This window comes from Lissotriton helveticus, chromosome 1_2, assembly GCF_964261635.1.
Source record: "Lissotriton helveticus chromosome 1_2, aLisHel1.1, whole genome shotgun sequence".
Taxonomy (NCBI): domain Eukaryota; kingdom Metazoa; phylum Chordata; class Amphibia; order Caudata; family Salamandridae; genus Lissotriton; species Lissotriton helveticus.
The window spans coordinates 184,919,817-184,934,481 of record NC_136058.1 but is presented as its reverse complement, the minus strand read 5'-3'; the positions used below and the strand labels follow the sequence as shown (position 1 = coordinate 184,934,481).

Genomic DNA, 14,665 nt, shown 5'->3' with positions numbered 1-14,665 from the left:
TAAAAGTTTATTTTGAAATGTTTTCTTCCCTTGATATATAAAAAAATAAAAAGTAAATAAAAAATAAAAAAAGGTAGGCGGAGTTCTCCCCACATACAAGTACATAAGGTACATTGTAAAGTAATGAATATCAGACCTTGGTCCACAAACTTTCATTCTGCTCGTCTTTACTTAACAGATTTTTATCCATTTCCCTTGGGGGCGAGGGAGGCGGTAAACCTGAAAAACCCTCCCTTAAACAAAAGAACCCTAAAACTACTCTTTCTCTCTCTTTACCTCTACCCAGCCCTTAACCCTAAAATCACCCTTACCACCTTCACCTCTACCTCTATAGAAGTGTCAGTTCAGCTCTTTCTATCAGAAAACAAGATTTTCTGCCATTCATGCAATTTACCAAACAACTAAAAAGAAAAAATAATAAAAAACAACCACATTCCCTCTTCACGAAGAGAGACCTCCTTCTCCATAAACCTACACATAGCTAAATTGAGCCAAACACAGAGTACTGAAAGAAAAGTAATATTTGTATTTCTTTTTTATTTTACGGAGTTTTATATAGCGCAAACTTGACCCGAAGTAACGGGTATCAGAGCGCGTTACATAGTACCAGTTGTGTTACATGAGGACACATTAATTTTTATTAGGCAGGGGGGGGGGACTAAGTGATTTGCCCAGAATCACAGGATGTTCATCGTCGTTGCCGAGACTTGAACCCTGCTCCCCCAATTCGAGGTCGACAGACCTAACTCCTCTCCTCAAACGATGATGCAGTCTCAATGCAGTTTCTGCTTGATAGAGTCCTAACACGAATAGGTAATATCTTATCGGACATACAAGGATGTACCAAAAAAAGTAATGTGAGATGTGTTACAATGTGTGCCACATTTTTTCATCCACCACATAATATATTAGTACAAAAAAAAGCCTTGCAGCCTCTCCGGTAACACAAAACACGTCTTGGCACAAAGACTCATACAAGAACAGGTCATATCTAGGAACATTTCCTTAGCCTCCCTGCACCTACAGCACTCTGTGGGATGATACAGGTATATCCTGCATTGTTTCACAGCTGACAGGTATGTTCTGTGTAAATAATTAAACCAAACTAATGGTCAGGCAGGTTACTAATGCTAAAACCTCCACCCATTGTGTTCCACCTTCCTGAGTGCTATATGGCGTTAGTAGTCAATTCTCTCCCTGATTGCAGCGCCATAATTGCCTATATAGTATTTGACTCTGGGTGTAGGGCTTCTTTGGGAATCTCATCCATAGTTCCCTCACTGTCCACGTTCAAATGCAATATTTTAAGAACTGTTCTAACTTAATGCCAAAGGTCTCTTGTGCTGCTTCACAAGTGAGAAAGGTGCCGCTTAGGTACAAGTCTCCAAACATTTCAGTTTCTCCCTCCATCACGGTGTAATCTCCATATCCTGATTCATCTTGAAGAAAGGCAGGAGCCACCACCAGCAGAGATCAAGTACAGAAACATCTCCTTTAATGATCCTACTCACTGCGGTTTCCCATGTTTACACACCATTCTTAGTATGTACATGTATTGACTAGGTGTCCAGATACCCCATATTTGTTCTCTACTTTTCTTGTGTGTGCATATTTTCAATCATACCAGTGAGCTGCATGTTTCAGATGAGATGCCATGGTATACAGCTCAAATTCCAGCAAGCCCATGTTTTTTGTCCCAGGGCCATTTCAACACATCTAATCTGAACCTTGCTGTGTTTACTCCCACACGAAAATGACAATGAGGGAGGAACGCAATCTTTGCCAGCAACGTGCAATCCGCCACCGAAGCAGCAGTGTACTCCAAACCATCACTGATTTATATATGGCATTCAATGCTTTTGTCATGTTCCATCGCCAATGCTCCTCAGCCTCCTGGGTTATCTGGATTTCTAAATATCTGAACTTTAATAGTCGCTCACTGGGAAGAAGGAAGGATGTGACCCCCACATAATTCCTGAAAACACCTCAAGCAGCTTATCTGTCAAAGTGTCTGCAGCGGCTGAATATACATCTGCAGGGAGACAACCTCCACCCAGGGCTTTCCCTGTCTTAATATCTACAGTGGCTTTCACTACTTGCTCCTCTGCCCAAGAGTGGATCCAATTCTTCAATCTGCTCTCAGTCAAAGTGCTTCCACATTGTCATCTGCATTCTGTCAGGGTTGGATATACAATTTCTGCTGCTGTATAGTAAGTAGGTTGTTTATTCAAGCCGCAACTGGTTTTCTTCATACCTTAACCCTAATATGACAGTGTAGCTCAACTCTTTAAGGAGCCATGTTAGTAATTGTCCCGACTTTTGACAACTGTACCTAAATGAACTTGTACAGTAGTCTAAGGATTCAACGAATGTTGTCAACGTAGTAGAAAGTGCAGTAAATAAGGGTTCAACAGACATTGCTAAGCATAAGAGTAATTAAGTTTGCAAGCTCTCACTGCTGAGATAGACACCTGTTTAGGAGAAACAGAAAACATATTACAGTAAATTCAAAATATTGCTACAAAATCCCAAAAGCTGATTGAAAGCTTAGGCTTCCCTGGTGGTGCACAATGGGTTTGCTACTTCTTTAATAACACTGTCTCCATCATTTGACTAACCAGGGGTCCATTAGTGACTTTCAAAACAGTAAATAACCCTCGGACAATGCGTTTATAGGTAAAGTGGAAAAAGAAGTGAGGAGCACAGTTACAGAATCCAGGGCTTCCTTCTGCAGTGCAGTAGGTGGTGCAACAGCAGAACAGGCTTCGTAACCAATTACAGAAAGACTAGTGAGAGGAGGAGGCTCTAGACAGTGGGATATCCCAGCAAGTGAGAGACACTACCAGTGGGTGGATGAGGGTCACCTTGGATTTAGAGAATTGCCCAATGCAATTGCAGCTCTGCCCCCTTCTACTGCCGGTTCAATGGTTTGATCATATTCTCTGTGGATCCTCTGGTGGAAGATGTACATGGTCAATCAACAAAACAAGATTTTGCTGGTCTATTCTGTGCTGTGTGATCAGGTCTCACTGGCAGCCTCCATGAGACTGGCCAGAATGTGAATGGTTCACAGAGGTCAACATCCCTAGGGAAAGTGGCCACAGAGATATGCTCCCCAAGAAAATGCTAAACACATTACCACTGTTTTCATTGCAGGCAGTACTTCTTATGGAAGGACGGTTGCAAAATGTTGAGAGGGTTTCACCGTCTGTATTGTCGAAGATCTATGCGGCTCGAAACACCTTTTCTCCATCTTCTCTCTCTCTCAGACGGAGTTCTCTTCATCACTAAGCTATGCAAACTTTTCTGCACGCAATCTGTAACTGTGCTTTTGGGATGCGAATCCTTGTTGCTTTGCACAGTCCTTTGCTTTCCTCTCACCGTGAGATCCATGTTATGGCAATATCACAAGTAAAGTAAAATATATAAAAGGCATTTTTGAATCCAACAGTTTACCTCCTTTGCTACTGGCATATACTTAAGTTATATTTTTGTTATAATACATCGAAGTTTTCAGTCCCTGTATAGGAACCTGTTCATAATTTCCTTACTCCAGTCATGAAGAGACATCTCTAGTCACCTATAATAAGAAAATGATGTAGCTGCTCAACTGGAATAAGTTATTACAGTTGAGTTGTGATGTCATAATCCCCGATGCCAGAGCCAAGAGCTAAGGCGAAGGGCAGGTCATGGATCATCATTACAGCAAAAGTTTAAACAATGACAACCTGGTTTCTGTTCTAGCGATCTGCTATTCTAAAAAGAACAATGAGCAACAAAAAGGAGATATGTATAGCAACGTGTTTTTTTTTTGCACTCTACAGTTTATCACAGAAAAGAAAGCATCTCTGCATGTTGCTACTCATTCTGAGATACAGCCTTTTTGATCTGACTTACATTAGACTTATTCTAACATCTTTTGTCAACTAACTGGTTTAAGGTGTTCCATACTACAGGTTCTACATTTTTTTACTTAATGCCTGCAACTTTGTCATCTTTTTCACATAAATGAGGAAGACTCCATGGATCTACTTTTTTGTGGCCTTTGGCCTCATTCCTCTATTGTCTAACAGAATTCCTCATTCACTTGGAACTTCCTTATAATTGACAGCAGGGGGCACTTTGCCCCATATATCACATTTCTTACACTTAGTGGTTTCGTGGTACAAATGCATTCCCACTCCTTTGTAGGTCGAGGCTAGGCAGCGTGCATGCGCTGTCTGCAAGGCCTGTTGTTATCTCCTCTATCGGATTTTGGCATGCCCATGATTTGCCATTTGTTCGTTGCTGTGCCATTTAGAAATACAGGGTTTTTATTGGTGCCTTGGGTCTGATTCTCCTGCCTTTGCGTGCTTGGGTCACGCCCAGGCGATTTTACTAATTGTTTGCTTGCGTTGGCCATCCCAATACGTCCGCGGTTCTTCCTGGTCATCCTGATCTGCCTTTTTATTTTGTAGGCTATCAACATCGTTTTAAGTTTTCAGGCTGTTTCAAAAAAGCAATGCACTGTTCGGCACCTGCAAAATGCAATTTCTGTCTGGTAGCTGTTGAGCTATGCCAATAGATCTAACTCAAAAAAATGCGAGACCTATGGCATTTCTAATGCTTGTTTACTTTGAAGCTCCTTTGACCACCCACAGAATATTTACTAGCTTCAGCATAACTCAGAAGTGCATTATCAGTCTCCACATAACTTTGGATACAGATATCTGTGATTATTCCTTTAACGAGGGAAAGTTCCAAATTAAATTCTGGCCCATATTTAGACAGTCTACAGCTAGCAGTTCACATAACAGAACCATCACTGCTTTCATTGACAGACCTTTCTTGATCAACCTCCTATGCGGCTGACCTTTCTGGTTACTCCACAAGTGGGCATAAGCAGGGCAGGGTCTCTAAGCCCATCAGAATGATTTGTTGATAGGTAACTGACTCCTGATAAAAACCTTCCATTTTTAATTCTTACCACCTCTCTCATGCGCATATTTCAGTTAATATGATATTTTTGTCCAGGTTTCATCAATTCAGCTCCGTCACATAATTTGCGATTGCCCAAGTAATTGTTCTTCATACTTCCAATGAAGATTTAACAGTGGGTCAGTCACACATCTGGATGAACTTTGTGACAGAGACTTTATTTCTTGGAGAGCAGCCAAATGTTGGTCCCAGTACATGTTGGGTGACCCAAATTTAAGATTCAGTGTTGACATATCTTTACTATGCCTGTTATCTTATTTATCACCATGAAGTAATTCTCTGGACGGTGTCATTGCCCTAAAATAAGTATTTTTGATTCTGTTCTATTAGCTCTGAGCCCCCCTGCACACTGTATGGCCCTGATCCTAAAAGGCATGTGTTGGACTGGGCCCTTCTGGCAGGTCCACCCCTGAAGTTGTGCTTGTTATATGTGACCTGGGGATGGTGATTCCCACTCTGAGTGTGTGTAGATGAGAGAAGCCTGCCCTCCCATAGGACTGCATGGGGAATGGGTGTGTCCCTGATAGTTCCTGGTGCGTGGGGGGTACAGGCTCGAGTCTGGTATGTGTGGACTCGTGTGATTGAATGCTGCAAGATGATGTAAGCAGCGTGTGTGTGTCTAGAAGGGAAGTGCCACTTCTAGACATCGGTGTGTGTGTGCAGTAAGTATGCTGGCGCGTGATTGGCTGAAGCCAGCTGGGGAGCCTGGCTCCAGGAGTCTGTGTGGGTCTGCCCCGGTTGTGAATGGAGAAATTAACATGCTGATGTGAGGGAGGGGCTGTGCCTGTATCCTGTATGGAGCTGGGCTTTCCCCCAGAAGGCTGGCTCCACCCCCCTGGGGTGCGTCTGGTGTCCCTAGCCTGGCCAGTAACAAGAAATTCCTTATAACCAGTTCTAGCTGGTTCTCACCCTGCCTGCCCCTTTTTAGACAAAGGAATCTCATGTATAAAAGGAGGGTGGGCCCTCTTCTCTCTCTCTTGCCTGCGTGTCCTGACTGGAACCCTGCCAAGGGCATGCTGCCGCTTGGGCTCAGGGGAAAGGCTTGCCTCCCTGAGCCCTGCCCTTCTCCTGAACTACTGAAATCCTGGACTTCCTGTGGACTCTGCTTTCTATGGCCCTAGCGCTTAGGAGCGCTTTCCTGCTATCCTAGCGCCTTGGGGCGCTTCATTCATGCTTCTAGCGCTTTCCTGCAATCCTAGCGCCTTGGGGGCGCTTCACTCATGCTTCTAGCGCTTTCCTGCTATCCTAGCGCCTTGGGGCGCTTCATTCATGCTTCTAGCGCTTTCCTGCTGTCCTAGCGCCTTGGGGCGCCGCCTTCATGCTACTAGCGCTGGGAGCTCTATATTCCACAAGCCGGTGCCCACACGGCATTTGCCCCGTTCGTGTGAGGGGGCCCGAGCCCCCAGCGGGTGCCTACCTCGCTTGCCCCCGTCCTCGCTATATTTATCGAGCCAGCCTGGCCCTCGTTATTTCCCCCGTGTTCACCGCCGCAGCCCGGGACCCTCGTGAGGCCCTCCCCCGGGCCGCGCTCTGATTGGCTGCCAGCCCGGGCTGTGCTGATGACGTCCCCCCGGGCCGCGCTCTGAGTGGCCGGAGGCCCGGGGAGCTGTGGAGGAGAGAGACAGAGAGCCGAGTATGCAGGGGGCGGCGGGAGCCTACTCCGCGCACCTGCGTCCCCCAAGACAACTGCCGCTTCCCCCCCGGGGGCCCCCAGGAGCGAGAGGGAGCCCCGGAGAGCGAGGAGAGACCGGCGCGTCCAACAGCCGGTGAGTGATGCAGGAGGGAGAGGCGGGGCGTCGGGGCACATTGCCGGTGCCCGCCCCTCCCCTCCAAAGATCCTTCGGTGGTGCTCCGAGGCCCGTAGGGCCCCCAGTGATGCCAGTGGGGCCCCCAGTGACGCCGGGTCCCCCGAGGGGGACCCCGCCTGCCACAGCTGTTAGCCCTTGAGCCCCGTGAGGCTCCATCGGCATTCTAACCCCCGAGCCCCGAGGAGGCTCCATCTGAACTCCCTGAGCCCCGAGAGGCTCCGTCTGTACTTTAACCCCCGAGCCCCGAGGAGGCTCCATCGGCATTTTAACCCCCGAGCCCCGAGAGGCTCCATCTGTGCCTTTGCCCATGAGCCCCGAGGAGGCTCCACCGCGTGTCCCAGCGTCTCGAGCCCCGAGAGGCTCCACCACGTGTCCCCTGCCCTTCCGAGCCTGCGAGGCTCCGCCCAGTTGTTCTCGAGCCCGAGAGGCTCCCCCGTTTGGCGCCCTTTTTCCTCAGAGCCTGCGAGGCTCCCACAATGGCCCCATCCTTGCTCTACAGCTGCCCAGCACTTCGTGGGCAGCTGCCCCGTTTAGGTTTATTGTTGGCTACCTGCAGCCTGCCCTGAACAGCGTGACATTGCCTGTTGGAAGTATCGATTAATGTTAATGTGACTCTGGGAGTTATTACGTGTTGCCTTCTGATGATGCCTCTGTGGTGCTATGTACCTTGTCCTTCCTTCCCTCCTGAGTATCCGATGTCCCATGTATGTTAATCCTGGTTAGAGTGAGTTCTAACGCTAGTTCCATGAAGCTCCTGGGTGTAATGTGTTCTAGTGCTAGTTCGAGGAAGCTCTCAGGGGTTATGTGTTCAAATGCCAGTTCCATCCTGTGCATATTCCTGGCAGTGGCCCCATGGCACTGCCCTGTATATAGTCCCTTGTAAACCCTGCCCGTGCCCCTGGCACCGTGTAAGTTGCGTATTCCTGTCTGAGTGTGTTCTTCAATACAAAAGCTATTTTCATATATATCTTGTGTGGAGTCCTTTTGTGGGGGGCCCGGAAGGTTGTTGCTGGGGGTGCGTGCGCAAATGCTTTACACATGACCTCCGAGATAGGCCTGACTGCTCGTGCCAAGCTACCAAGGGGGTGAGCAGGGGTTGTCTTGGCGGGTGACTTCCCTACCCTAACTGGAAGTGGTGATTTCTGCCGGGCCTTCGCGCAAGCCATGGCCAACCAGGGATCCCATTTCTAACAGCATCTAAGCAGCTCAATGAAGGTTTTCTCATTTTATGCTACAAGCGGGGCTAGTGGAAAGCATATGAGAAAGTGTCCAGTCTATCGTTGTAAAGATTGGTATCCTCCTCACTTTCTCGATTGCTAAATAATGTGCTCAGTAACTTGCTCATCAAATACTTTAATGACTGATCCTAAAAACAATAAAAGGAAAATAATAAAAATCCAAATCTAAAAGGAAACAAAGGAGCAGAAAACGTTGCTACACTAGTAACTTTCTAAAAAAAGAAAATCTACAAAAAACAAATCACAGCAAAACAATAAAGACTAGTTATTTGAAAACCTACCATAAGGAAAGGGAAAGAAAGACCATCAATGATCAACACGAGCTCTCTCATTGGCATAGGTGGGATTCAAATATGGTAGCACAGGTACTTTCTACAATGTACATAGAGTGTTTTGCTACCCTATTGAATGTGGGAGAAAAACTGAAAAAGAGGACGTCATAGATCAACAATAGGCATTAAGTTCTCCTTGCTATACTGTTAACCTAAAGCATTTTTACTAATTTTGCAAAGATCTGAGGACGCTTTGGACACTATTGTGTTGTAAATTGCCCCTTTTAATACCTTCTAACAGTACCTGCAGGAATGTTAGTGCAGCTCTTTGAAGCAAGCATTCAGCATAGCAAACCTCAGCATGAATTTCCTCTGGGGGGGAAGAAACAAAGATAACGAATTAGGAGATAAAGAAGATTTAAGGCATCACAAACAATAGGTCTACAGTAAAGCCATGCAAGCAAAAGATTAAAATACACAGCACACAAGCTGAAAAGCACATGCAGTCTGCATTTGAAAGTTTTTTCCTGATAGTATAGTTCATGAGCCATAAGCTCAGTAAATCCCCAAATTAATATGAAATAAGAGCATCCATAGATTTGCAACGTTCATCATACCATCTATTACTATTCTGTGAATAAAGACATCACACAAATTTCCTTGACAAATTTGAAATCATGTAATATTTAATTTATGCAGAATATTTAACCAACTCTAGTTTACACAGAACATAAAGCAACAGGGTAAACAATGCCAGCTAGCTCCTCACACATGGAAAATTAGATCTCTCAAACGGGGAGTCCAAGGCAGTGCACAAGTGCTTTAAACTTGCAGGATTTCCATGGCTGCTGTTCTCCTTTCTTGTGTTTTGTATCTTCTTAAACATTTCTGACTACTCAATGCAAAGGTCTGAGGGAAAGGTGAGAGAGTTGGCCCACTCCTACCCATATGGACCTGTTTCCAACTATTGCCAGCGCTGGGGTGTGGTGTGGTCATTGGCATAATCATGGTAGTTACAAGCATACAAGGGAAACCCTAGAGTCATTAGAAACCTGGGTATATTCATACATGCCAAATGATAATTTATTGTACAAATAAATTCCTAATAAGCAAGACGCAAAAATGTAATAACCGATGGAGTGGGTGTTAGAGACAAACATGCTCAACGCTCTTCGAAGTGTGATACATATGTGTCATAAAGGTCCCCAAATTGCGTATCAAAGTACAAAAAAACAGCACAGGCATTGTATTATAATTTATAACATACAATGGAATGAGGTTGCATGCAAGTATACAACGTTTCGATCCTATTGTAAATGCAGGATCATTATCAGGACGTAGTCAAATATGGAGCAGGAAAGAACACTGTAAAAGGAATCATAATCTGAGACATAAGTAAAGAGCAACATACACATGTGAATGAAGAGAGGGGTGTGCGCTACACGCTTCCTCAAGTTGCAAGGCACCGAGCACGTTTCCCACTGGCATCCACTCTGTTGTTTCTTAAAGTTTTACTTTTTTTGTACATTAAATTACCATTTGACTTTGATTATACTTTGCTTGAATCATTCAATTAGGCACCATTGTTCATGCACTAATCAAATTGGCATAACCATGGCAGGTGCTCATAGGACATATCACTAAGTCTTGGACATGCTCTTTGAGCGCTACCAACATTTTCACCCTCCCTTCCCTGCACCTGATGTCATAAATACTTCAATTCCTGTACTGGCAATACAAATAAAATATTGTTTTCATCCGTACAGACATTGTTGTGTCGTGTAGGTAGGCCACTTTAGGCCTTCGGTGCCGATGGCTACTTAATGAAGGGCAAGCATACAGGATGAATGGTGTTGGCTAGCATGTGTACTACCTCACACATGCATGGTCCAGTTATTTTATAACATTTCTGCTGTCTCTAGGGTAAACCTAAATCATTCAGGACCTCAAGGCTTTCGTGTCTGGACATGTTACACACTCCCCTTTTCAGGTTTATAGATGCAATAGGCCATCATGAGTGGATCAATCATGGGAGCGATAGAGATGAAGGTCAGAAATAGGGCAGCAGTCATATTATAGAGATGTGCAAAGTGCAGTGCCTGATTTATTAAAAAACAAACAAACAATAGTGCAGGAACCCAAAGTGTTTCTTAGAAGCTCGCTACCACTGCTCTTGAGTGCTGGGATTGCCGAACATCATAGCTACAGAATCTTGATTCTACCTCATGCCCCCCTCTACCACCACCCTACACTTCCTGCCTCTTTATCTCGCTCTTGCAGGTTCAATTTTATTCCACCTTTCTCCCTCTGTCACAGTTTGCTATCTTTATTTTCCTCCTTTATTCCCCCTTTTCTGATTATCTCACTCTTGCTCTAAGTCAAAGTCTGGTGATTCACGCAAGTCCAGCCCCCCCCCCCCCCCAAAAAAAAGAGTGCACAAATTAAGGACGGGTGAGGTGGTGCATCCTTATGAAATTTATGAGTAGGGAACACACACTATCCAAATAGAAAGCTTAGAACAATTTAGTTAAAGCATGCTTTGACTTTTCATTCCCGAGTTCCACTGTCCAGAAAAGGCAGATTACGTCGAATTTCACGCAAATACCTACTAAAAAAGCTAGTGAAAACGAACTGTATTTAAAGTTTAAAATCCTGTTTTGAAACAGTCATTTGTTTACAGAATTTAAATATCAGCTCCTTAACTGCTGGAGTTGCTGGACGCTACTGTAGAAGATATGTTCTTCTAGGTTTATACAACGTTAAAATCTGTGGCTTGTACCCATGACTTGTATATATACACACGAGGAAGACAAAACCTCAGTCTAGGGTAGCTTTCAATCTGTAGGGTGAGCAGGAAAGCTGTAGTAATCTACACTTCTGTAGTTAGTCCAGCACTACACATGGCCAACTACTGGTACTGCAACAGCCTCCCGTGGAGAATAATGGAGAAAGGGACTACTACAAAAGTGTAAATTATTACAAAAGTGTAAGTTACTAAAAAGTGTAGTTTGTGAATACTGAAGAGTAGTAAACTTACTCAAAAGTGTAAGTTACTACAAAAAGGCAGTTTGACAATAGGACTTTTTCTTGTAGGTTTTCTAGTTCTATTGTAATAGTACAAAACTCACGACAAAGTGCAGTTTGTGAATCAGGCTCAAAATATTTTTAAAATGTGTGATACAGGGCACGATACTTTAGCCACTTCACAAATCATACATTTATATTTACTGCTAAGTTTAAAGTATATTTATGAAATTTGAGTAATTCACTACGAAAATTCTAAAGTACTCTTGGGAAACTGTAGATTTCACCCAATTCTATTTCCTTTAAATTTCAAATACTTTAATCAAAAATATACATGTAAATTACAATAGAATTGCCACAATAAAAATAGATACATTCATCCTTCATGTAAGCTTAGCACACAAAACAAAAAACTTGCCATAAAAAAGTATAGTAAATAAAAACAAAGGATAAACCATATTATTATATCTGTCCGAATTGTTAGTTTGACCAACTCCCCTTAAAGTGCATAGTGATAAAACAAAGGTTACTTGTTATTCCGAATACACACAAAGGAGACAATGTATCATTGAATCATGACCGTAATTCTGTAATTTAGAAAATATTTCAGTTATTTGAGAGAGCAACTACCTTCTAAATTGCCAAAGTGAGGTTTGGCCCATTTTAGCCAACCCTTGAAAATGTTCTTAGCTACACATCATCCTGATGCTAGTGTAACACTTGAACAGAAAAACATCAGTTCATCAGTTTGAACGTTGATAAGTGAGCATTCCATACCAGAATATGCAATCTGCTTTTGTTAACACTAAGATAGACAAAGAAAGAAAATTAGATAGTCTTTGTAAAGATCTACTGAGTGTTACGTGAACGGTATGGGGAAATTATAGCAGATTATTGCGATGACCCTCAACTTGTATAACTCAGTGAGAGTCACTAAAGTAAATTTAATCTAGTGTGCTCATTGAGTCATCAGGAGAATTTCATGAAGGTTCTTTACCTTAGATTGGTTTGTGGGCACTGTAATCAACATAGCTGAGTTGATGCTAGCCAATATTTAAGCAGCAAATGTAGCCACTATACATTTTTTATATTCTCGATCTGTGACCCTGTTAAAGTGTAAGACTGGTTCAAAAAAGATCAACGTTTTCCTCGCATACTTCAGCCAATGAAGTTTGGTAGCATTTAGGCATGCTAGAAGATCATTAAATGCTAATCTAAGCAGGGATCTATTGAAGCTTGGAACCGATACAGGGGAGATATTTGTCTCCCGCCAGAACGCCAGATGGATGCGGATGTGCTTGAATACCCTTGGTCCGCTTACTACAATAAATGTGTATGCTTTTGCAAATATGTATAATGTCACTAAGAAATGATGGAGTCACCTGCTTGTAATCTCTTGATGTGTTTTGGTCGAACTGTTTAATGAAAAGAAATATAAAAGCAGGGATGCATTAGGAGTGTTCATATGCACACACAGAACAAGAATCGGAGGTGGTGACCTATAATACAACCATTCAACTTAAAATCAAATCTGATCTTAGGGGAATCAGTGGATTTAATAAATGGATACTCAATAGTATAATAAAAAAAGTACTTTCAATAACGAAAGTAATATTAAATTGAGCATTCGCAAAACTTCCGCTCCATAGAGTATAAGGGGTGTAGTGTTGAACTCATACACTTTAAGTATGTTTGAAATACCCCAACCTACAAATCTTGTGTCTAAACAGGACACACAAGCACTTTTAACAAGAATCATTCTGGGTGTTTGGGCCTATGGTTATCATAAGCCCTTATGTGAAGGTATATGCTGCTGTAATCAAATACGTTTACATTGTTCAATTAAATGTTGTTAAGACAGTACGAAATCAGAGAAAGTTTCTTCTCGGCCGGGGCGCATGGCTTAATTTTATTCCAAATTTATTCTCCAATAAAGAGCTGAATATTAATGTCTCGACAGGTAGAGCATTTTTGTTGCTGTTATAACTATGGCATCCCCCCATAGGTGGACTGTTATGAGAAGACCATCCAATAAGGGGATGTCAGCTTTCATTCAAGTCAGGGGTGTATCCAGTGAATTGATACAAAATTGAATCGCATTACAGCTAGAACCCAGCCTTGATATACAGCTGTTTACATTATGCAAATATTTAATAACTTCTATAAGCCCTTGGTCTTGATCATGAGAAGCTAAAGAGAAGAATAGTAGTGGATGGGATATTATATTGAAGCCTCCACTCAGATCCAGGGAAGTAAAACTTTGAGAGCAGTTCCAAGTGGGTGAAACTATCCCCTGCCCCCCACACTGGAGACACGACTTTCGTTCACCTCTTCTAATTTTGGGGGTGTTGCATATTCATTCTCACTCTGCATACATATTTAATACTGCCTTTGACAGGAGTAAATCTCCAACAGAATGTAACTTGCAAATGTGTGTTATGACTTAGGAACTCACAAGTGTGTAATGCATTCCCAATCCTGGAACATCTGCTCCCTTGAGATCCTTACAGAGTGGCAAAGTGTCTGAAAGATGTCCAACAATAGACAAAAATAATTAGCTGATCTTAAATATCCAGAAAATAGAGACCCTATTGCTGGACCCACTGCATCTGTCCTCCTTACCCATCACTCAGCTTATTTCTATGGGCACATCTACTACACCAGTCCAGAAGACACACCCTGGAAGTCCTTTCGATAGTAACCTCTATTTTACACTCACGTCAGTCCTTTTACAGAGAATATGTTCTTTTAAGCAGTACCACTTGGATTGCTCCCTCTGCTGATTATTCCTCACATAATTAACGTGCTTCTCTTGCTGATGTCCTCTAAGCTGGATTGCTACAATACCATTTAGAGTACTGCCAACAGGAAGATCTAATCTAACACAAAAGCAGGCTGCCCTTCTCCTACACACACTAAGTCAAGGCAATGCCCCATTTCAAAGGTTTCTGAGATCCTTCTGCATTACCCTCATGCCGGCAGCCTGAAGTCATCCGACCTCAACCTTCTCACTTCCTAGCATCACAAAAGCAACTATTTCAAAAACAGATCACTTTGTGTTCCTCATTGTGGAATAACCTACTGCTAACCAAGGATGCAAAATACCTCATTACGTTTCTGAGAGGTACAAAGATCCCCCTTTTTCACCAAGCCTACAGACTGAAATCCACCTCTGTCTCAGAACTTTTGAAACTTCCTCTGCACCTCAGTCTGGTCATGTGCTTAACTTCAGCCTACTATGACGCCAGTTCATGTCTAGGGCATGTCTTTTTAATCAATGTCACAGGTTTTCCATCTCATCCACATTGATCACTTTCAGTTTCACAGACACATTGGAATATAGCAA

The 14,665-nt window shown here is 43.2% G+C and overlaps 1 protein-coding gene across 3 annotated transcripts in view; it reads right to left on the bottom strand.

The window, feature by feature from the left end:
• Positions 1 to 14,665, bottom strand: part of TTC39A (tetratricopeptide repeat domain 39A) — a 648,505-nt gene that overhangs the window by 160,298 nt on the left and 473,542 nt on the right. For 2 of the 3 annotated variants that reach the window (XM_078670870.1, XM_078670862.1), the window contains exon 5: positions 8,600 to 8,667. In XM_078670870.1, the coding sequence (XP_078526996.1) occupies positions 8,600 to 8,667 (68 nt within the window). Of the gene's footprint in view, positions 1 to 8,586; positions 8,668 to 14,665 lie in introns of all 3 variants that reach the window. The other variant, XM_078670878.1, reaches the window with a different exon arrangement.